General features: G+C 42.8%; 1 protein-coding gene across 3 annotated transcripts in view; it reads right to left on the reverse strand.

Annotated features, from left to right (window-relative positions):
• abcc8 (ATP-binding cassette, sub-family C (CFTR/MRP), member 8) overlaps positions 1 to 23,003 on the reverse strand; it is an 86,716-nt gene that overhangs the window by 10,485 nt on the left and 53,228 nt on the right. For all 3 annotated transcript variants that reach the window (XM_034215857.1, XM_034215856.1, XM_034215859.1), the window contains exons 18-28: positions 15,308 to 15,340; positions 14,015 to 14,053; positions 13,537 to 13,635; positions 10,552 to 10,636; positions 10,168 to 10,248; positions 9,420 to 9,557; positions 8,750 to 8,875; positions 8,432 to 8,528; positions 6,759 to 7,009; positions 766 to 932; positions 1 to 122 (exon numbers count right to left, since the gene is read on the reverse strand). The exon at positions 1 to 122 is cut by the window's left edge and continues 106 nt beyond it. In XM_034215857.1, the coding sequence (XP_034071748.1) occupies positions 1 to 122; positions 766 to 932; positions 6,759 to 7,009; positions 8,432 to 8,528; positions 8,750 to 8,875; positions 9,420 to 9,557; positions 10,168 to 10,248; positions 10,552 to 10,636; positions 13,537 to 13,635; positions 14,015 to 14,053; positions 15,308 to 15,340 (1,238 nt within the window). The remainder of the gene's footprint in view (positions 123 to 765; positions 933 to 6,758; positions 7,010 to 8,431; positions 8,529 to 8,749; positions 8,876 to 9,419; positions 9,558 to 10,167; positions 10,249 to 10,551; positions 10,637 to 13,536; positions 13,636 to 14,014; positions 14,054 to 15,307; positions 15,341 to 23,003) is intronic.

Raw genomic sequence — 23,003 nt, forward strand, 5'->3', positions numbered from 1 at the left:
ACACACACAGCAGGGTGGAGCGGGACAGGCACTCCAGGGTGGTGGGGATGTGCTGGTCGATGGTGTTGGTGTCTGTGGAGAACCTGTTGAGGATGCTGCCGAGCGGAGTCGTCTCAAACAGCCTGCAGGGATAAAAAAGATGTATTAACACTCAGAAATCTATTTTCCTTTTTAATTATAATAGTCATTTCATTTCAAAACCATTTATTTGCCCAGATTGTTTCTATGATATACTAAATCCTTTATATAGAAATTATATTTCAGAGATTTCCACATGACAATATTTATGAATCTTCTCAGATGTGGTGGTTGAATAAATGATCTAACGTGAAATGCATCTGTTTGTTTAGCTGTGTGTGTGAGTCTATATACATTACATGCAGGTTTTTGATGTGCATGCGGACGTCTTTATGTAAGTGATGTCTCCTGGGCTCTATGTAAGGAAAGCAGATGGTGCCTTGGGTAATGGGGGGAACAAAGATGCTTTTAACAGTGTTTCCATGTTTAATTGATCTGTTCCAGCACACACACAGTATCAGTGAGCATTAATCTCTCTGCCTCCTTCACACTTCATGAGGCAGAGCTACAGTGCACACACACACACACACACACACACACACACACACACACACACACACACACACACACACACACACACACACACCACACACACACACACACACACACACACACACACACACACACACACACACACACACACACACACACACACACACACACACACACACAGAGAGAGCGTCGAACCTCATGGGGGCCAGTATGATCTTGTTGAGCAGGTCGTGGTGGAGCTCTTTGGCCACTTTGAGGCCGGTCCACTCCACGGCGACGGCGGTGGCGAGACACAGGACGATGCCCAGGCAGCACAGCACGCTGAACACCGACAGATACCACGAGTGACTGAAGCCACAGCCCTGCAGAGAGAGAGGAGGGTATAATAATACAATACAAAACAATAATATCCATATTTGTGTGGCACATTTCACACCTAATTGTAGCTCAAAGTGCTCTAAGCCTTTGCATTAAAAACACAACTAAAAGATGACAAATTAAGTGAACTGTCCCAAGTCAAACATTTAAGCTGCTCTTTACATTTTTGTCCGTCCAAAGTTTCATCATGTTATCCTCTTAGGCATATCTCTTCATACCTCTTAGGTGTGTATTAGTATATTGCCACAGCTTGTTTTATTTATAATATTTATAAGAGATAAAATGTACTTTTACTGTGGTCCACCAATTTCTAATCAGTTTATCGTTGAGTCTAAGTGGATGTTTGTGCCAAATTTGAATAAAGCTTTATGTGGAGATCGTGTTCAGGTGTTGCACAAGAACAAATCAGTGAAGTTGTTTGCGGCCTGCCAGTAAACTCAAAGCAGAAGAAGAAGTGATGTCCGGCTTCATTTGCGTAATCTTCCCTCAGGGAATTTATTCCGGTGTGAGCGCGATCGGCTCTTAGTTCCATGGGGGAACTAAGTGCTGGGAACTAAGTACGGCAAAGTACTTGGTGTGAAAGCGGCTATTGCTTCAATCAAAGTCACCCAGGAACTCCTCATTAACTAACCATTAACGAATCATTCATTAATACAGTACCTCCCAGTCTGTTTACCAGTAACTAACCATCAGTTCTTCAATCGCAGTCACTCAGGAAATCTTCATTACCATTATCTATCTAGTCGTTCCTTATTCACTACTCAGTAACTAAGCACATTTTGTGTACCTTATTGAACCATATTTAGTTTTACAACTCAAGTTAGCAGCCTGGCAGATTCACACAGTGTAGGTCATGTGCCAGAGTTTGTTTTTTGACAGTAGCAGAGGACTTCTGAGTGGCCCACATAACTCAGATTAGATAAACCTGGCAAATCCTCACCGAAGCTCAGCCAAACAACGTGTCGCTGGCATTGAAGCGACAGTGTTCACTTGTACAATTTGTAAGTGTGTGTGTGTGTGTGTGTGTGTGTGTGTGTGTGTGTGTGTGTGTGTGTGTGTGTGAGAAAAGAGAGGAAAAAGAGAGACGAGTGCACTCTCGTCAGGAGGACGCAGTGCACTTCAGACTGCTGTCTCCCCAAACACCAGTTGACATGTCTTGACTGTGTGAAACGTGACAGATGAAGGAACCCCCCCCCCCCCCCCCACACACACACACACACACACACACACACACACACACACACACACACACACACACACACACACACACACACACACACACACACACACACACACACACACACACACACACACACACACACACACACACAGCTGCTTCACTTGTCTTGGATCATAATCAACGGGTGACCCTGACGTGTGGCCAGGAACGTCCCTCCCTACAGGAAGATCACGCAGACTGCGTGGGGCCTCACCTCGCGGAAGGGGCCTCATCTTGCGGAGGGAGCCTCAACTGAGCCTCAACTGAGCCGCAAATGCGGCGCACCTATGCGCATTTCCACTGCAGCACGTAGCACGGTTTAATAGTGTGGCGCAGCACGGTTACGCCGCTGCGAGGCCCACTAGCACCCCAACCCCCCCGTCGACGCTCGCGAAACAGAGGGCCTCAGCATCTAACTTTGCGTGGGGCCTCAAGTTGGCCAGGGACAACCCTGCGTGTGACCGGCGCAGCTTAACCTTCGCTTGACTGTGTGTGGTAACTCTCTGCTTTTCGAAATGTGTGTGTTTTCTGTGTGCTTGCAGGTGCCAGTTAAAGAAGATATTGGGAAAGAGGTTGCTGATAATAAAGCAAGCTTTAAATCGTATATATTTCATATCAGTTGTGCCGTTTATAGAACTCTGGGCAGAAAGCTTATTTATTTGTAATATTTATGATTTTCTGCAGGTATTTGATCAAATCTACATGAATCAAACTGCATTTTTACATTTCCCAGAAGGACTTTTTCCTCAATGCATTCTTGTTTCTCTAGCATGCAGATGAGTCTGAGCTGCAGCTGCTTCAGGCTGCGTTAGCAAACGCTTCATCTGGAGCTGGCAGAGTCTGTGTTTAAGGTCAGCTCCACTCAACTGAGACTCACAGGAGACTTCGTGAGAAAACCGTTATGTAATTTCCCTCCAGCATGCTCTCAAAAAAGTGATTATCTGTTTACTCTTTTAATATAGAGTTTGTTTAAAATACGGTTTGCAGTCTTTATTTTCCATATTATGGAAACATTCGCAAAAGCTTGTAGAATAAGGAAAATGTTTGTATCACTTTCCACTGACATAGAGCAGAGTGAATGCCTGGGTCTATGAATAGATGTTTTTATACTGTAATGTTGAGTTACTTCTTTTGCTTTATATGTAATGTATTCAGTCGCAGAGCTTGCTCTCAATGGCCTTAGTTATGATTATTATCGAATGCGTAGCTGGTATATTTAATACATTGAATGTGTAGCTAGACGGGATAATAATTCAAAATAAAGTTGTAAAACTAAGTCTCTTTTCTTTTTTACTATTCCAATGATCCTCTGGTAGCTGACGCTTTTATCCAAAGCGACTTACAATAAGTGCGTTTGACCAACAAAATACAAACTTGAGGAAAACAGAATCATAAAGTACATCAGGCTTCATAGAGCAAAAATATTTCAAGTGCTACTCAACTGGCTTTAGATAAGCCAGTCCTTTATTAGTATATAAGTGCTTTGTTAATAGTTATATCGCTCGAAGTGGAGTCGAAAGCGATGAGTTTTCAGTCTGCGCCGGAAGGTGTGTAAGCTATCTGCTGTCCTGATTTCAATGGGGAGCTCATTCCACCATCTTGGAGCCAGGATAGCAAACCCACGTGTTTTTGCTGATGGGAACTTGGGTCCCCTTCGCAGCGAGGGTGCAGCGAGCCGTTTGGTTGATTGAGTGCACGTGCTGGGGTGTACGGTTTAACCATGTCCTGGATGTAGGAAGGGCCAGATCCATTCGCAGCATGGTACGCAAGTACCATTGTCTTGAAGTGGATTCTAGCAGTTACCGGAAGCCAGTGAAGGGAGCGGAGGAGCGGCGTGGTGTGGGAGAATTTAGGAAGGTTGAAGACCAGGCGAGCCGCTGCATTCTGGATGAGCTGCAGAGGTCGGATGGCACATGCAGGTAGACCAGCCAGGAGGGAGTTGCAGTAGTCTAGGCGTTAGATGACGAGAGCCGGGGTTGCATTCCAATAGTCCATTTAGCTTAGGAACCTTCCTAACGGAGTTAAATGACCCGGAAGTACGTCACTGGCAGCCATGATAAGTGCCGTTCCAATTCTCTAAATGAAAGGAAAGGAGGTGTCAAACTTCCTTTATAACCTCCTTTAGCTTAGGAACCACTGGCCCACAATGCATTGCAGCCGCAGCATTTGCCATCACAACAGTCGGCCGTTCACGGAAACAACCGATTATGACCGAGAAATTATATCATGAAAGTTACGGTGCTTATTAAGCATTTTAAAACGTATGTGGTAAGTTGCCAAAGTGCTTTTTTCTGAACGTTCATCAGTATTATAATCAAAAAGAGAAATATGAACGTTAGTTTTGACTGAAATGATCAAATAAAGTCAACATCTCACAGTCTTTACGAGCTGTGTGGGGTTTGTTCAACTTTTAAAAGATGTTTGAATGGTGATATACACAGTGATAGATGTTAAGGACGTTTATAATAAATACATCTGTATTGATTTTAAGATCTTTTCATACAATCATACGTATTGGGATCATTTGTATTGATGTGGACCGGAGGGAGGAGCATAAGTTTCACTTTCCTTTTTTATTTCAATTCCAACTTTGGTCATGAAGAATATGTTTCTCTGTTGTCCACGTTCATAAAGCATAAAGCAACAGCATCAGAGCACGGTGCAGAGTCTCTAGATGAGTTTACAGTAGTCCCTCCTTCTTATTAAACATCCATGTTGTAGTCCGCTGTATAGAAAACTGTAGTTTCCATAGTTTCCCCACAGCAGCAGACGCACACATGACGTCCGCTGGCGCATCATAAACACGTCGGATAGTGAAAGTGCATTCGGATTCTAAAGTACCGCGGTCTCTTCTCCTAAATCCTTTTGAATTCTCCTATCCACTATCCCTTAACCCCGTGACGTTTCACTCAGAGGTCAAGGAATAGGAGATAGGGTTAGAACTTAGGAGCTGATTTTTGGATTATCGGAACGCAACCCTGGGCCAGAACCTGCGTCGCTTTCTGTGTCAGCTGGGGACGCATCCTCCTGATGTTGTAAAGCGTGTATCTGCAGCAGCGGGTTGTAGCAGCGATGTTTGCAGTGAAGGACAGGTTGTTATCTAGGGTCACACCCAGATTCCTTGCAGTCTGAGTCGGGGAAACAACTGAGGTGCCAATGTTGATTGTTAGGTCAAGAGTGGGACAATCTTTTCCCGGAAGGAAAAGCAGTTCAGTCTTGTCAAGGTTGAGCTTGAGGTGATGATCAGACATCCACTGAGAGATGTTTGCTAGACAAGCAGAGATGCGTGCGACGACCTGGGTCTCTGAGCGGGGAAAGGACAGAATGAATTGGGTGTCGTCAGCGTAGCAGTGGTATGAAAAACCATGCGGGCTAATGACTGATCCGAGCGAGTTTGTGTACAAGGAGAAGAGGAGGGGACCAAGAACAGAGCCCTGAGGGACCCCTGTAGTTAATTGACAAGGGTCGGACTCGGACCCTCTCCAAGTAACCCTGTAGGTGCGGTCTTTGAGGTATGAGGTGAGGAGGGAAAGAGCAGAGCCTGAAACTCCAAGTTCTTGGAGAGTGCGAAGGAGGATCTGATGATTCACTGTGTCGAATGCAGCAGACAGGTCCAAAAGGATGATGACAGAGGAGAGGGAGGCTGCTTTAGCAGTGTGCAGTTCCTCAGAGACAGCAAGGAGGGCAGTTTCTGTGGAGTGACCTGCCTTGAAACCAGACTGGTGCGGATCCAGAAGGTTGTTCTGATGGAGATAGCAGGAGAGTTGTTTAAAGACAGCGCGTTCAAGTGATTTAGACAGGAATGGGAGGAGAGAGACAGGCCTGTAGTTTATAACATCAGACGGGTTGAGAGTGGGTTTCTTTAGGAGAGGGTTTACTCTTGCCTCCTTGAGACTGTTTGGAAAGTGACCAGAAGTTAGAGAAGTGTTGATGAAATGGGTGAGAAACGGTAGAATATCAGGAGCGATAGTCTGAAGGAGGTTTGAAGGGATAGGGTCCAGAGGACAGGTGGTAGGGCGGGCAGAGGTAATGAGGGTAAGAACCTCACTTGGAGAGAGAGGGGAAAAGGAGGTCAGTGTGTGGGTGAAAGGAGGGTCTGGTGACCCAGCGGTGAGTAAAGGTGAGTCAGAAAAAGAAGAGCGAATATCATCAACCTTTTTTTCAAAGTGGGTAACAAAGTCGCTTGACAGAAGGGAGGAGGGGGAAGGGGCTTTGGGGGGGTCCAGGAGGGAGGAGAAGATGGAAAATAGTTTTTTGGGATTGGAATAGGAAGATTGGATCTTATCTTGAAAAGAAAGTGCTTTTTGCCTGAGAGATCGAAGCAGAGAAAGAGGAGAGGAGAGCCTGATAGGTTAGGAGGTCGTCACAGTGTTTGGATTTCCACCGTTTCCGCTCTGCTGCCCGAAGGACGGTTCACACCAGATAAAGCACAGAAGGAGAAAAAGCAATGGATTGTCATTAAGACGCTTCAACTACAGATTTTTCAGTGACAATCACTACAAAAAAAAAATGTATGACTGCAAAAACTGCTGATCAACATAATGACAGATAACAACAAATCAATACAATCACAAACCATGTTCTGCCTCACCTGAACGTCGGTGCAGTTACGAGCTGTTGCTAAGGTCTTGGCGGCGATGACGTGTGACGTCCAGTGGAACAGCCAGTAGTCGATGGCGACCATGAGGGTGTGTTTGAGGAGCTGGGACAGGAGGAGCAGGGTGAGCAGGACGACCCCGGCGGAGGACAGGTAGGTGCCGCAGGAGCGCCAGGGGATGGTGGCGCGGTGACGCATCGCCTGGGACATGATGTCTTCATCGTCACTCTCCTCCAAAGACTCCTCTGGGATCAAGACAGAAATGTTCAAATGTTTCAGAGTGGTGGTTCAGTGTGAATTATAGAGCTGTGTCGGATAACATTATCGCATTTTATAATACGTAATAAAAGCTATTGGTATTTTACATATAAGACTATTTCTGCATTTACCTGTGGACTCCAGTTCTTCCTGTTCTGTCACCTTTTCTGAGACATTTCTTCGTTGTTTCCCCTTGTATCTGTCTAAACAACAACTCCTAACCCAGAAAAGGAAACCAAATAGGACATATTCTACAGGCCACATCATCTAATATCATGTTTTCAACACCAAGCAAAAGTGTTTTTCAGGGGTAATGAATAGCTGGCTGGGGATAAGGAGCTAATGGTAATGACCTCCCGCATCCTCCCTTCCCCTGATGTAAATATAAATCGCATCACATCATGCAGAAAGGTCTGGAGCGTGAGGCTGCTCCAGGGGGTCTAACAGGCTGTTAGAGAGGAAGCCGCAGGGTAGAGGAGAAAAAGAAAGGGAGAAGATGACTGACTACTGCAACTACTATTATCTACTGTGCACCATGCTGGCATTATGTTAAACGTGAGGAGTTGGAGTGACAAATGATTGGGGAAAAAATGTGAAAAAGAAAATGATGAGATTCTAAGGGGGTGGGAGAAGCTGTGAGTTGCTTGCAGCGGCACGATGCCACAGACTTGTTTTACAGTCCATGCTTTCTGGCCACACCTGTTCGCTCAAACATGAGGGCAGCAGCTTGTGCTGGAGACATTACATTACATGTCACTTGCTTTTATCCAAAGCGACTTACATACTCAATACTGTGGGCAATCCCCACAGCAGCAATTTGGGGTGAAGTGTCTTGCCCAGGGACACAACGACATGCTGACTGCAGTGGGGTTTGAACCTGTGACCCCCTGATCCCAACACCAACGCACAAACCACTGCACCACATGCCTCCAGAGACATCCCATAAGTCCATCAGCGCACGGGAGACAACACAGAACCCAAATAAAGAGAGCCACTGCAGCTTAGCACCTCCTCTGCACAGTTAACAGCAGAGATAAACAGTTGAAGGATTATAGGCGGTGTGAAGCACGAGGCTGTGAGAGAGAGAAGGTGCTGATATATCTGTTTGCTGAGAAAGTCAAAAAGACATGAGACACAAAGACAAGAAGAAAGTCTGGAGCATTGTAAAGTTTGCATTTGGGATGGAAAACATTGAGAACAGACAGTTATGCAGATCATTCAAATAAATGCAGCCGGACATTCAAATGAAGCGATGAGCTTAAGCTTTTAGAGTAAGAGGTGCTGCTCCTCGGCAAATAGACACAACAGGAGAAGAGAAAGGATATTCTGCCTTTATTATGAAGCTGAAGTCGGTAAATGAATGACTGCAGTTGTATGTCAGCATGCAGCTTTTTCCTGTAACCGCTCACCTTCCTCGTCCTCTTCAGTCCTGGCAGCATCTCTGGAGTACATGGCCCTCCGCAGGTTCTTCCTCTCCATATCTGTCATACTCGCTGCCTCTGTCTCCTGGAGGATAAATAAAGATAAATACATGATTCTCCTGAGAATACTGAAGGGTACAATCTGGTGAGACAATAAGCAAACATCCAGGTATTCAAACTGTCATTCCCAGCAGCATGGGATTGTTTGCACCTCTCCAGAATCTAAAAGTGTTTTATCAACAAAAAAGCAAAGATTTAAAGTCACTAATGATTCATTAGCCCTTTAAATGTGCAGCCATTAATCACCGACTCAAACTCCTGGTCCTTTCTGTTCATCAGGGTTTTCCACTGCTCAAAGAGGTCGGGCTCGGAGTTCTGGATGTCTTTCAGAGTCCCTTCAGCCTGGATAGTGCCATCCTTCATGGCAATGATCTAATAAAAACATACAGAAAGGTAGATAGCAGAAATGAAATCTTTAGTATGAGGACACATTGGAAATGAGGCTGCAAAAATCTGGGTTGTTTCTGACATAAACAGTCTGCATCCCAAATTAAGTAATATAATGTTTACATCATGAATAATATAACACCATTACAAGGGAACAATCAATTACTGTAACTACTTAAGAGTAAAGAGTCTGTAAACCTGCTGTTTATCCAGTTAAAGAGGCCCTATTATTGTTATTTGGGGTCTCCCTTGCCTGTAGTGTGTTATATCGGTCAGTTTCTCTGCCACACACTCCCCCCCACTTCAGTATAATAGTAGCATCATTATGTTACACTCGCGCTTCTGGGCGAGGGGCTCTGGTTTCAGACAGAGGGTGAAAAGATGTGCTGCATCACAGACAGGATGAGAAAAATAAAGACCTTTTTGAACATTAAAGCATGTAAACATGTCACATTAGAGGCATAAAATACAATGAATAAACCGGACAATTAGCATAACAAGGCCCCATTAAATCCATAGCTGGTCATACCCAGTCTGCGTGTGGGAGATACTGAAGTTTGTGAGTGACCAACACCACCGTCCTGTTCTCCTCTCGAAGGAGCTTGAGGATGCCGTCCTGCATCAGATGGTCACTCAGGTGGATGTCTAAGGCAGAGAATGGGTCATCCTAAAAAAAAACATCAGTTCAAAGATTAAGAAATCACAACTTAAAAAACAACATTCAAAGTTAGAGTTTTGTGTGATAGGATTAACACTTTTGTTCGTTGTCATATATGAGTGTCACTTTATCATCTTACAACTTTAGACTTTATTCAGACTAAACAAGAGAATGAACAACATCACTGTGGCATCTTAGAAATTGTGAATAGAATTTTCCTTACTTTTTTCTAACATTTTATAGCCTAAAATATTGATTAAGAAATAATAATCCGTCAGAAACTGACATTATCAAACTGACATTTAAAAGTTTCATTAAGCTCCTCAGCCCTGCAGCTCAGCTTTAGAAAGTGTTGTGTCACGTATGAAGGCATCACTAAAAGACTCACATCAGAGTTCTTATTAAAGTTTCAAAAACGTTTCAAAATCTTTTGAATACAGAATGTGTCTGATAACAAGGTTGATTAAAGTGCAATCCAAGAACTAACAACCTTCTTGTAAGATGCGTGTGTGTGTGTGTGTGTGTGTGTGTGTGTGTGTGTGTGTGTGTGTGTGTGTGTGTGTGTGTGTGTGTGTGTGTGTGTGTGTGTGTGTGTGTGTGTGTGTGTGTGAAGACTCACCAGGAAGACCACGTTGGTCTGTTGGTACAAAGCTCTAGCTACGCTGATACGCTGTCTCTGTCCCCCTGACAGGATGATACCCTGCGCCACAGGGCAGACAACTTTATTACACGGTTTTACTAGAAAGAAGGATGAACATGATTACATCCATGAATGCATGTGGCATTTAGCCCCAGAGACAAAGGAGATCAAAGTTTATTTCCAGCATGAAGAAATCTAACATGACAGTTATTCGGCAGAACAAGATCAGTCCAGCTCCCTCCATACAAAACATCCTGGCTGCACAGTAATGATGACAAGTGATTCTGCAGTACAGTAAAGCACAGTGGGAGCATTGGGAACAAAAAGAACACAGACAATCCTAAATGTTACTGTGATACTGACCCGCTCCCCGATCTCTGTCAGCTCCCCCTGTGGAAGGATGTCAATGTCAGGCTGGAGGGAGCAGGCCTCGATCACAGCATTAAACCTGCCGGGCACAGACAGACAGAATACAAGTGAGGACAGCTGCTAATTCAAGCCAGAAGGAAACTCAGGGTCTGCTCATTGTTAACCTCACAGCTAATAGCATTGACAGTAAATGAATATGAATGATACATATCTTACATATAACTTGCAATTAGGTATGCTCAACACAACCAAAAAAACTGAACAGTAGAAGGAGTTTGAGCTGCCTTTATTGATCCACATGAGAGATTCAGCGCTTGCTTCAACAGACTTTCTTCACCAGACACACAGACACAGAATAAGAGGAAGATTCAAAAAGCGCAGTCACAATGGGAATTTTTTTTAATTGCTGCACCAATCAATAATTCATGTTTAGATTTAAATAAATCACATGTTGTTTATTAAATTGCATTCATTTCTATATATTATCCTTATGAAATGATACCCACAAGATCTTTAAACTTACGGCGACAACATGACAGGTTGACAAGCTTAGTGATTCAATAATAATGTGCCACAGCCCAGAGAAGGTAAATGATTCCTGTTTTAAGTAGTCTGCTAAATGTATCCGATTGCCGTAACCTGATGAATCTTTATGAGATTATTAATGAACGGGATGTGCCCTCATCAGCTGAATATATATTTTGAATCCAAATCCAACAAATTACAAAATCTCCATGAATAGATTTATGAATTCAGAGTCACATAATGGTTTTGTTTTGAATAAAGGAACCAGTCATATATTGCAGGACAACATGCCCACCTATGTATGGCACACATTAAGCCACAAGCTTGGAGATGGACAAGTTCATATAACAATATTGTGTTAAAGCTGCAGTTGCTGATGTTCAGTTGGTTTATTGTGTGACTTGTTAATCATCTTTGTTCAGCGTATTAGCATGCCACAAACAGAACACCACCATTTATATGATGGGTTAAGAAAAGGAATGTAAAATTGAAAGACAGTCAGACGCCCAGCTAATAACATGTTCACCCATAAAGGAAGAGTTGAGCCTTCCAAGCCAAAAATGATGAATCATGACAGGTGCAGATATTTCTTTTTTCAACTTTAACTTTTTTTAAATGCGTGCTTGGACTGCAACATGATCGAAAGATTTGCAGTGTCACTCTTTAATATCTTTTTTTGGAAACATCTCGTGCTGAATCCCGTAAGTGATTTGGCTCCTCTGGATCTAACCAGAACATTAAGTGACAGAATGGGGGGGTGTGAGAGGAGTGTGAAGAGCAAGACAGAGGAGACAGCGAGGAGACAGCGAGGAGACAGCGAGGAGACAGCGAGGAGACAGCGAGGAGACAGCGAGGAGACAGCGAGGAGACAGCGAGGAGACAGCGAGGAGACAGCGAGGAGACAGCGAGGAGACAGCGAGGAGACAGCGAGGAGAAGCAGCGCAGGTTGGGCAAACATATCCCCAGCAACAAACCATAGTGACCCATTAGATGTAGTTTTTAAAATAACAGTCCATTAGAGTCAGAGAGAGCCTGGCCATAAATCAGAGCAACTAACCTTTCAAAAAGATCATTTGTTGTAAGGATACAAACTGTGAGCGTGTGCCTCTTTGTTTGAATGTAAGTCATTACATGAGAGTGTGTTTGTTTTTGATTGTGCCCACGCAGGCGAAAACAGCATATGTTCTTGAGCCAGGAGGGAGTGAAACTGTGATGGACTCCAAGTGAAGAGACATAAAGACAAATCCTGGTTCACAGGGTCTGTGTGTCAAAACAGGTTAACTGGGATGTCCCCAACTGGCATCTTTTACTGGATTCACAGTGTTGACTTCAACAGACATCAACACATCCAATTTACCCCGGTGGCCTCAGGGAACAGGAAGGTTATTGGCTCTAACTTGTCTTAACAGCATGGCCTGGCAACACATTGATTACTCTACTTTAATTACCAACTCATTTTAAAGGAGAATGTCCTTAGACAGTTTGTTTAACTTTGATCAAGGTGCCACAGCGACTGTAATTAAGCAACAAAAGAAAGTTCAGTCATTATTGTGGGGATGACAGCTTACGCACAGTGGTTACTAATGCAAGAGTACATTCTGGAGAAAAGTTAACTTGGAGAGAGTCATCAAACAAAACTAAGGAAAATAGATGAAAACAGGATGTTAGGAGGCAACCTTGTCAAATCAACCCACTCAATTGTCGGATTTGTACACTTAAGGTCTTTAATAAAGATTATGATCATTATGAGTTTCTTAAAGATGAGCTGGTCCATGACTTTATGGTCAGGTTGTATAAGTGTGTTGCATTGTTGGAGGAGCCTGCGACTGAAGCTTCTGTGCATTTGACAATAAAGCCTTTGAATGTTGAAGGCTACCGTTTTGAATGCTGTTAGACTAAGATGTTTTTCTGATTATAAGTTTACCACATTGATACTGAAGGAATGAGAGTAAACTAAATAGAGACAAAATACCCCACTTTGAATCTGCTTGAACTGCAGTCTGTCATCCACACAAACATACAAAAACTGTTTTCTTTAAACATCTGGTATTACAGCTTGTAAGAAAATGTGCTTTATGCACTTTCCTATAGCACCACATCAATGATGAATGAAATGTTTTGCTTGTTGCAGCGGCTGTGGAGAAGCTCAGCAGGTATAACTTTGTATACGGCTCAGGAGGTAGAGCGAGTTTCTACTAGTTAGAAGATTTGCTCGTCACGAATCCGAAACAGAACTTCCTTCAGAAAGCATTTCCATCGGTGTGCGGGTGCATGAGGAGCATTAGATCCTGATCAGTAGTTTGGCACCTTGTATGGCAGCCCTGATGTCAGTATATTGAATGTGAATGGCTCAATGCTGACATAAATAAATACAAAGTCAGCTTAATAAATAATAAAAGTTCATTTATCATGCATTTTTCAAGACTCTGGTTTGGTGCAGGGAAGTTTTCCTACCTAGGTTTGATCATGGGCATCTCGAAGGTGATGTTCTCCACCACGGTGGAATTCAACAGCCAGGGCTTCTGGGAGGCGTAGCCCACAGCGCCTCTCTTCCTACCAGAGGTTTTAAAACACATGCAGAAGTTTCAAACAATCAATAATCTGCTCTCAATCTTAACATTTGATATCGTATAATTTGTTTTGTTTAAGAAACTTAAGGAACTATTCAACCTCCGGACACAGGGACTCTTTAACAATGCCTAACAATAATAAAAAGAATACCTGATGAATAAAAAAAACGTCCTGGAGACTCATAGTGATGTGTTTGTAAAGTAATCTGAAGGTCATGGGTGAATATGTGAGCTGACGGAATATCTTATTCTCTATTATCTTCTTCTGGATAAGCTTACAAATAGCTTTTCTGCTCCACTGATCACAGTGATGTGTCTCCATGGAAACGCCCTGATTTTAACTTGTTATTGTCTGAGCTCACCTGATTTCTCCGTCACCTGCAGCATCTCTTTCTGTGGGGCTGCAGAGGAAACACACACACACACACAGCATTAATTGGGCAATACAGTTCCCTCTGAGAGGAACACATTATTGACTCCACCTTCATGCTGTAATGATTAACACAAAACAAACACTAACCCATATCCCCCCCCCCCCCCCCTCTCCATGGCAATCATGTCACTGCCCTACATGAACACATCTATCATTAGCTGTGATCTTATCCTCCCTGAAAATAACGCCCATCACCCCCTCCAATTTTTCTTCCTGTAATTTGCTGATATGGAATTCAGCGCCAGCCTGTTCTCAGCGGATCTGATTCCTCGGGCTGAGATAAGGGTGTCAACACAGCGGGGGGGGCCGGGGCTGGCTGTTGCTGTTGTTGGTGGTATCCTGCTCATCTAGTGTATGTGCTAGTGTATGTAGTCCCTGTCAGCAGCTACATCTTCATTGGCTTAAATACTGAGGTAGATATTTGGGAGTTTGTTTTGTGTACATATATTATTTTACATTAAAAAGAAAACACCCTGACAGTAATATATGAACAGTGATCTTGTGTATAAACCATGACAATAATCATTTCAAGGAATGTGACATAGCGTGTTTAATATAATCAATCTTTAATTGACATAACAATATTTTGTTTACATCTCACACTTTAACTTTCACTGTGCTCTGACTATAAGAGTAAACATGTTTTTTATTTGTTTTATTTATTGTGTAATTAACAACGTGTACTAAGCCGTTTTTTTCATTTTATCTGCACTATCTGCTGTTGTAATCATGTCAATTTCCCCTTTGCGGGTCAAATAAAGGATTTCTGATTCTGAAATGTGCTGCCCTACTGTAAACTGTCACTCACCACACAGTTCTGGTTTCTCTGGACACTCACACCCATACAACATTATGCTATCAATAGACAGAGATCTAAAAGTTTCCTTTTTAGTCAGTGACAAGACAGCAGCTGTCAAATGCTCACTGATATACTTTTGCTAATTGTGGGGTGTTTATGTGTTTGTGTGTGCATGTCTTATGTCTTATGTGCAACACCTGAATCAAACCTCTCAGCAACAACAATGCACTGCAATATGTTTGCAATTAAAATATTCCTGTTATCCATACTACAAATATTTTTCAATGTGTTTGGCTGCTACAGACTTTGTCCTCGGGAGGCAATTTCAGATATTCATGCAGGTTTGAAATTGGCCTTTACAGCACAACTAAAAATACATGTTGGCACTGATTTATGGTTTTATTTGTCTTTACTCTGACTCACCTTTCATATCCCTCTGATTCCAGGTTTGGTAGGCTGTGGAAACCAGAGAACAAAAGTATATAAATGGAAGTGTATCTCACAATTCTGCAATTATTCCTCAACACATTTAGTACAAAAATACAGGTAAAACTTCCAGAAGCCAGAAATTAATTATTGGGCTTGGGGATTCAATTTGAAAAGACCATCAAATTAACTTAAACTGTTATTTTAGAATGTGTGCACATACACAGTACATACCGCACATGCACATAACCATTCACATTCACACTCAAACTCTCAAAGTCATTAAGATCTTATTGGCTGCTCAGTGCAGCTGCAGGGTATTTTTAGGTTTCTAGAGTTGACACCTCTCTCGTCCTGAGAAGGTGACTCTTTCTGAGGACAACCAGAGAGTTTCTGCCGCAGCTCGAACATCCCAGCTGTTCAGAAATAACTACTAATTTACAAGGAGCTCTGACACGCCACAAACAAACATGTCAACAAAACACTCTGAAAACACCCCTTGAGAAAATGACCTCATCAGACCTAATCACCTAATGACACCCGAAAGGCACTGAAGTCTGAATGGACGACTGATTGTCTTTATCCTGCAGCCTATGTAAAAACAGTGTAATCATGTCAGAGTTGACATGATTACACTGAACACTATTTCCCCCTCAATCAACACCTTTAAAGTTGCAATGTCATGTGTGAATCATACAAAACAGTTTCTATCAGCGGCAAGAAATGTAGGTCTGATGCATTTCCAACCGTTTCAAACTGAATTTATTTTACTTTAACATCCTTCATTAAAACATAATGTCATTTTATAATGACAGGGGTTATTATTGCGTGTGTATTGTGATGACCACCCATGACAGCAACAAACATTCATTTTAATCTCCTTAAGATGTTTGCTTGCTTTTCTAATAGTAATAACTGAAACCCTTAAGGGTGTCAAACTCAATTTCATCGCGGGCCACATCAGCATGGTTGCACTCAAAGGGCCGGTTGTAACTTTAAGACTATACAAATATACATATATAAATATATAATATATATAAGTCTCTTCAGTGTGCATGTAACAAAATGAGATGCATTGTGGGATATGTCGTTTATGGGCAAGGTGCTTCAGTAAAGCGGCATGTAAGCGTATAATAAACCTATTATATTCTTTGCAAGCTCTTGCAGGCCAATAAAATGAGGTTGAAGGCCAGATTTGGCCTGCGGGCTTTGAGTTTGACACCCCTGCTTTAGACTCTCTGGTAAACACTCCTGTCCCTCTCTCGTTAGGAACACGGGGTCATTCAGTTTATGTGTTGCAGTTAATTACTTCATCTTACACCAGCTAATCTTTCAACACACAAGCTACCCAGCCTGCACTGCTTCGACTGGATACTGTGGTCAAGCTAGAAATAGTCGTCCACTTTACTGACAGAGAAACCCCAGACACCCCCTGCTCTGGGCCATGTTTGGAGCGCAGAGGGACAAGAGGGAGCAGGTGGCTGAGGGAGAGAGTTTGTTGCTCAAATTGGGGTCAAACTGATGGAAATGACAGGTTGCGTTTATAAAATATGGCTCAGTAAACACTTCAACCCCCCCAAAGGAAAAAGGTCTTCCTTCATGATCTGTCATTTGATGCACTAACAGGTTTAGCTATATCCAAAACGTAATCATAATGTACATGACACTGCACCGATGAGAACGATCATGAGAATTAATCGAAAGCTCCAGAACAGCTTCTTTTAGTGGTGAGACTTTTTTGTCGTAACCAAAATAGTTTGAGAGGCTTGATTATATAAACACATGGAGTGCAGTGAGCTCAGGCTGAGCACCATCAGCTGATCAGAAACAGCTGACTCTCAGGGCCACCCTCATCGCTCACTCTCCTGATTAGTCAGGCTGTTTCCCCCTGCCAGGCCCACGCTGATGTCATTTAGTGGGAATGCTGATACAAAACATTTATTCCGCTCGTTATTTTGCCGGTCTTCTTCTCCCACATTCCACATCGCAGAAACTCCGTTCAAACATCAAAACGTTCAGCTCGGTCGGGAATCGATTGCTATTACTTTTCTCATTCATAATTTTCATAATTCCCGAGATATATCCCATAATTCATCACATTTCTAACCATTGAAGTCAATGGAGAAAATCTTCAGACTTGAACAATCTTCATGCGACTTCAACTGCTAACTGTTCCTTCATACTTTCACTCAGAAACCTCATTCCAACTTTAAAATGTTACACATCTTTCTGACATTATTCATATTAAACAACTTTTAAATCAGATTCATACTTTTATAAATATTAAACATTGTTCAGACCTTGGTAAAGAGGCCTTCTTCAGCTTTAACATAGCACAGCTCGTTAAGGCAGAGTGTGTGATGTCAGAGTTAGAGTGGAGGACAGTTTGAAATTCCCCTTCATATTTTCTGAAATTTCTGTTTACACCTGCCATAATTCCCAAACCCTACACTTCTGAGACATAATTTTTCATGACAAACTTAGGAAAACATCTCGTAGTTTGAAAAATGAAAAAAAATTAAGCAAAAAAAATAAACAAAATGCCTCTTGAGGGCATGAAGTGACAAAATCTTTCAACATGTCTCCATTAAAGCCCATTGTAATTTCAAGCTGATCTTTACTCACAGCATTAGCCGCACACCTTTAGTCAATCTGCCAACAAGGCCACATTATTAACCCGAAAGTGCACAAAAATTACACTTCAGATACACAACTTCCTTGACATGCTTCACGTTTGGAAATTTCACAGATATCTGTCAACAAAATGTTCACATGTAAGAGGTTTATCTCTCATTCAGAACAATGGAAACCTTTGATCTCTGGACACCTCGTTAGCTTAAATATAAACACCTGTGTCATGGGACACGATGATGTCATAACTCCAACTGACATAATTAGAGCAGCAGACTTCAGATAAAGGTTAATGGTCCTGCCCTCAACAGCTCTACGTCAATTATGGGGCGTCATCATCATATGCCGTTTCCATGGAAACGCATCCCTTGCCATTGAAAACACGATGTCGCTTTACTTTAACTCCTATGAAAATGTTTTTCTCATAACTTCAGTGAAAATGCTCCAAACGGCCCACAACTTCACAGGTTTGGTAACGATGCAGCCATCCACACATCTAAGTGTATTATGGGGTGTCATCAAATACAGTTGCCATGGCGACAGATCATTCGCCATCAAGTTAGTTCAAAAGTTTGCAGTTGAAATATTCTGCTGCTTTTCCAAGCCTTTTTACTTTATTTTCTTCTCTCATCACACATTCAAGCCCCCAGTGTTCATGTATCATTTCAATCTAAATTCTTCACTTTCTTCTTACACATTACATTTCAGCATAGCAATTCAGAGTCAGCTTTTCAGCATTGCATCCTCTAGTTTGTTCCTGCTGTTTTTTCTTAGCTCTGAATCTGACGTGTACTCGCAGTTCTTTACCCCCACAAGATAAAACATTTCATAATTTGTAGCTCAAAGTGTTACTGACTAAAACACAGCTTGACAATAAAAACAACAATCATGGCAGAAATGATTGTGTCTGCATGATAAGTGAGAGTGCTCGGGCAACAGAACATGAGAGGGAGTGCCAGCATAGCACTGGCATCAGGACTGAGGGAGGGAGTGTGTGAGAGTGTGTGTGACTGCCATGGACACTGAGCTAATCAAGTAGTGGGAACTCAACTCTGCTGACAAATTGATATTGATGGTGGCACTCTCCTGCAGGTGACAAGACCCTCAGATGCAGGAGACCGCATCCAGTGGGATATGAATATTCAGTTTCAGCTGAGCTACTTCAAATTAATTCCACTTTTCTAGATCTAATAGCGGGACTTTCTTGAAAACAGAACAGGTTCCATCTGAGCAAAGCAATTATTAAGTGAAACCACAAGTGAAAGTGCAATCACAAAATGTACTGAACATATTACAATCGACTGGGGGTCAGTACAACACCACTCTCACTGACCCACAGTGAAAACTTTGGGTGGGAAACATGTTGTAGGACAACTGACCAACAAAGTAACCTATAGAGGTGTTGGCTTCAGCTAGAAACAGTAAGTGGATTTAGGATTAGCTTAAATTGCACAAAACTGCTTGTTACTCAGACATTTCCACCAATCCTGGGGGAATCACTTTAGCTAAAAAGTCGGGGGGAATCCATGAATAACAATCACTTTTGTTCAGAGTGCCTTACAAATATGTGCGTTAAAACACCAAATAAATATAAGCTAGATTTAGTCCAGAGCTTCAAGATAATTTTCTAAAGGAAATTAGACGTTAGTGTGTGCTATCATTGCATGCATTGCGTCATCTGAAAATGTGTTTCTAGCAGCAGTTGGGCTTGTTTTACTTTATCTCATGTCAGTGTTGCGTTAAATCTCCCCTCAGATTCCTCTAGTCTACAGTCTAGTGGCCATCAACTGGCGGCCCGCGGGCCACATCCGGCCCACCAGACATTCTCCTCCGGCCCACACGGCGTGGGTGACTGTGGCGTTGGCGGAGTGGTTAGTGCGTTCGCCCCCACTCGTGAGTAAGGTGCAGTACCGGAGTCCAACAGAGAGACAGCAGCTGCGGGACAGTAGACTGCATGCTGCGTAGCCTTCCCTGCCCTGAAGAACAAGTGATCCTTCGTGAAGAGTCTGCTTTATGCGCTCCGCAGCAGTAGTCCTGCTGCGAGGCTCCGGCAACTTCACAGTACATGCACCCCCTCCCAACAGAGTCCAACAGAGAGGCAGCAGCTGCGGGTCAGTAGACTGGGTACTCAGATACGGCACCAGGCCCTCCCATATGACATTCCTGCCTAGGGTTGGGTACCGAAATCCGGTTCGGAACCGTTTCCAACATTTCGATTCCATCGGTAGCGTTTAGAAATGTTAGTTTCGGTTCTGCTTATCGATTCCTAAGGAAATGCATCTCGCCGCTTTCTACTGTTAGACGGGGGCAGAACGTGTAGCGAGCACAGTGGCAGGTGTGGGAAGCAAAACTCGGTTCAGACCAGTCAGAACAAATAACAATTGTTCGATACCCGGATTTATAAGAGTTGTGAGGACCGCATCTCTCTCTCTCTCTCTCTCTCTCTCTCTCTCTCTTATCTCTCTCTCTCTTATCCCTCTCTCTTATCTCTTCTCTCTCTCTCTCTCTTCTCTCTCTCTCTCTATCTCTCTCTCTCTTATCTCTCTCTCTCTTCTCTCTCTCTCTCTCTACACAGCGGCTCCGCTGCCCGTTTAACAGCCTCATCTTTGTCAACCTTTCTTATGTTCTTTCTCCAACACGTAATGAAGGTTATTAAGCGTTTTAGTTCCTATGTTTTTTAATATTGACCGCCATTTCCTTTATGAAGTAAAGCAGAACCGGAATCAGAACCAGAATCGTTCAAATCCAAACGATACCCAACCCTATTCCTGCCCTCCCCCGATAAACACGTTTTTTAAATTATAAATAAACTGTGAACTTTAATGCTACGATGTATATGATGTCAGATAGTAATATAAGAGTAATAAATGAAAAACAGGTATGAAATACGATATGACAGTAAAACAAGAATACGGTTTAAAAGGGGAGTGATTTGTAAAATATCCATAAAGATATAGAAAATCGGTTTACAGTTCTGTTTCATATGGGTGTTGAGAGATGTATCTATAGATCTCTTAATTTTGCTCTCAAAGTGCACCAGATTGATGCTTTTCACTACAATACTAAAAAATCTTTCCCGGGGGAGCATGCCCCCGGACCTCCCTAGAGAAGGTTAGGTCCCCCCCACTTAAAAAAAATAGCACTTTACCCCTGCATGCCGTGAGCTGATTATCGAGCCTTCATTGTAACAGTTGCGGGTGTACTGTGTGTGTGTGTGTGTGTGTGTGTGTGTGTGTGTGTGTGTGTGTGTGTGTGTGTGTGTGTGTGCCGTGTGTGTGTGTGTGCTGGTGTGTGTGTGTGTGTGTGTGTGTGTGTGGTGTGTGTGTGTGTGTGTGTGTGTGTGTGTGTGTGTGTGTGTGTGTGTGTGTTGTGGTGTGTGTGTGTGTTGTGTGTGGTTGTGTGTGTGTGTTGTGTGTGTGGTGTGTGTGTGTGTTGTGGTTGTGCTGTTTGTGTGTGTGGGGAGTGTTGCCGTAGAACATCCACTGTAGCGCCCGGTACCTTAATGGGAAACCCTACATGTTTGAGCCAGGGCCGTATCCAGGATTTCCTAAATACTGAGGTCCAAACATGCTAGGGGGGTTTGGGGGGATAGCCCCCCGAGATTTCTAGGATTTTCATGATCTAGTTAGGTGCTTTTTAAGTCCTGCGGGGGGTCACAAATTGGATAATATATCGATTTCATACCATGTCAGTGGGCTACAGCATAAATTATTTTGAATCAGTTAATTACTTACTAGTTACTATTAATGATCTGGACATGCAGAAGAGGCTAACATGATCACAAAATATTGTCAACATTTTTCCATGTCTCTCTCCTTTCCATAACCGGCACCCTCTCTTCCATCTTCTTTAGTCTCTCTGTCTTCTTCCTGTTCATTACTCTCTCTGTCCTCTACTCTTTCTCTTTGTTCAATCTCTCCCTCGTTGTTCACTTTTTGCTCCTCCTCACTTGTCGCTCCAGCCAGTAAATTAAAAGCAATTCAGCAATTTATTTAATTTCACTTGTTTGTTTACATTATTATTATTTTTTAATCTGTTTAGTTTGATTCTCATAAGAGAAGAAAGATATAAGCAAATTGTGTTTTCTACAATTGTATGTTATTATGACATCATAACTGTAATAGATGTATGTTGTTTAAAAATTATGACTATTGTCTATATTGTAAATGAAGACTGCAGTTCCTCCCTGACTTCCATCACTTTCTCTCTCTCTCTCTGCCTGTCCTGTCTCTTCCTTACCAAAGCTGAGCTTCAACTCTTTTCATTATATCTGAGTCAGTGTAAACAACTACAACAATACAATGTTATATCTTCAATGTTTTACTCAAATTGAAATGAAAATTACAACGTTTGTTAAAGTGTCTATTGGATAAATGTTGGCCCTTGGACAAATGTAGTTGGTGATCCCTGGTCTACACTATCTGTCAGTGCTAAAAAAATAAAAGCTGTAACCAGCGACGTGCAGTCAGGGGAGGCAGGGGAGGCAGAGCCTCACCTATCATACTCCAATGTAACGGAAAAACAACTAAAGAAAAACGAAATAGTAATAATAATAAAATGTCTCCACTGATCTGTGTTGTAAGTGTGATTTATGTATGTATCAAAATCAGCAAATTTGCCGAGCTCCGCTACAACTACGGGGCGCGATGAGAAGAGAGGCAGGGACGAGCTCTGCCTCTCGTAAGCCCACAGTAATTAGCTGGAGCGCGGGCACTAATTTAACGCGGGCACTTATTTTGTGAGCGCGCTCAAGCCAGTTACTGTGGGGTAAGGTGAGGCACAGATGAGATCTGCCTCACCTCAGAATGCGTCACCCCCATGGGGTCACCCCACAGAAACTGGCTGGAGCGCGGGCCCTAAGCGCATGCCTGCACCATCTCACTGTATGTCACCAATGTAATGTTTGTAGATCCCTTTATTACATTTATCCTCGCCATCCATAGTCTCTAAATAACTTATTTCACGTGTATATGATATTTAGGCTCGCTGGTCTCATCATACAACGGCAATGAAAAAAGCACCAGGGGAGGCAGCCATACCCTCTGCCGCACTGAAGGGGGCG

The sequence above is a fragment of the Gymnodraco acuticeps genome, unplaced genomic scaffold, assembly GCF_902827175.1.
Source record: "Gymnodraco acuticeps unplaced genomic scaffold, fGymAcu1.1, whole genome shotgun sequence".
NCBI lineage: Eukaryota > Metazoa > Chordata > Actinopteri > Perciformes > Bathydraconidae > Gymnodraco > Gymnodraco acuticeps.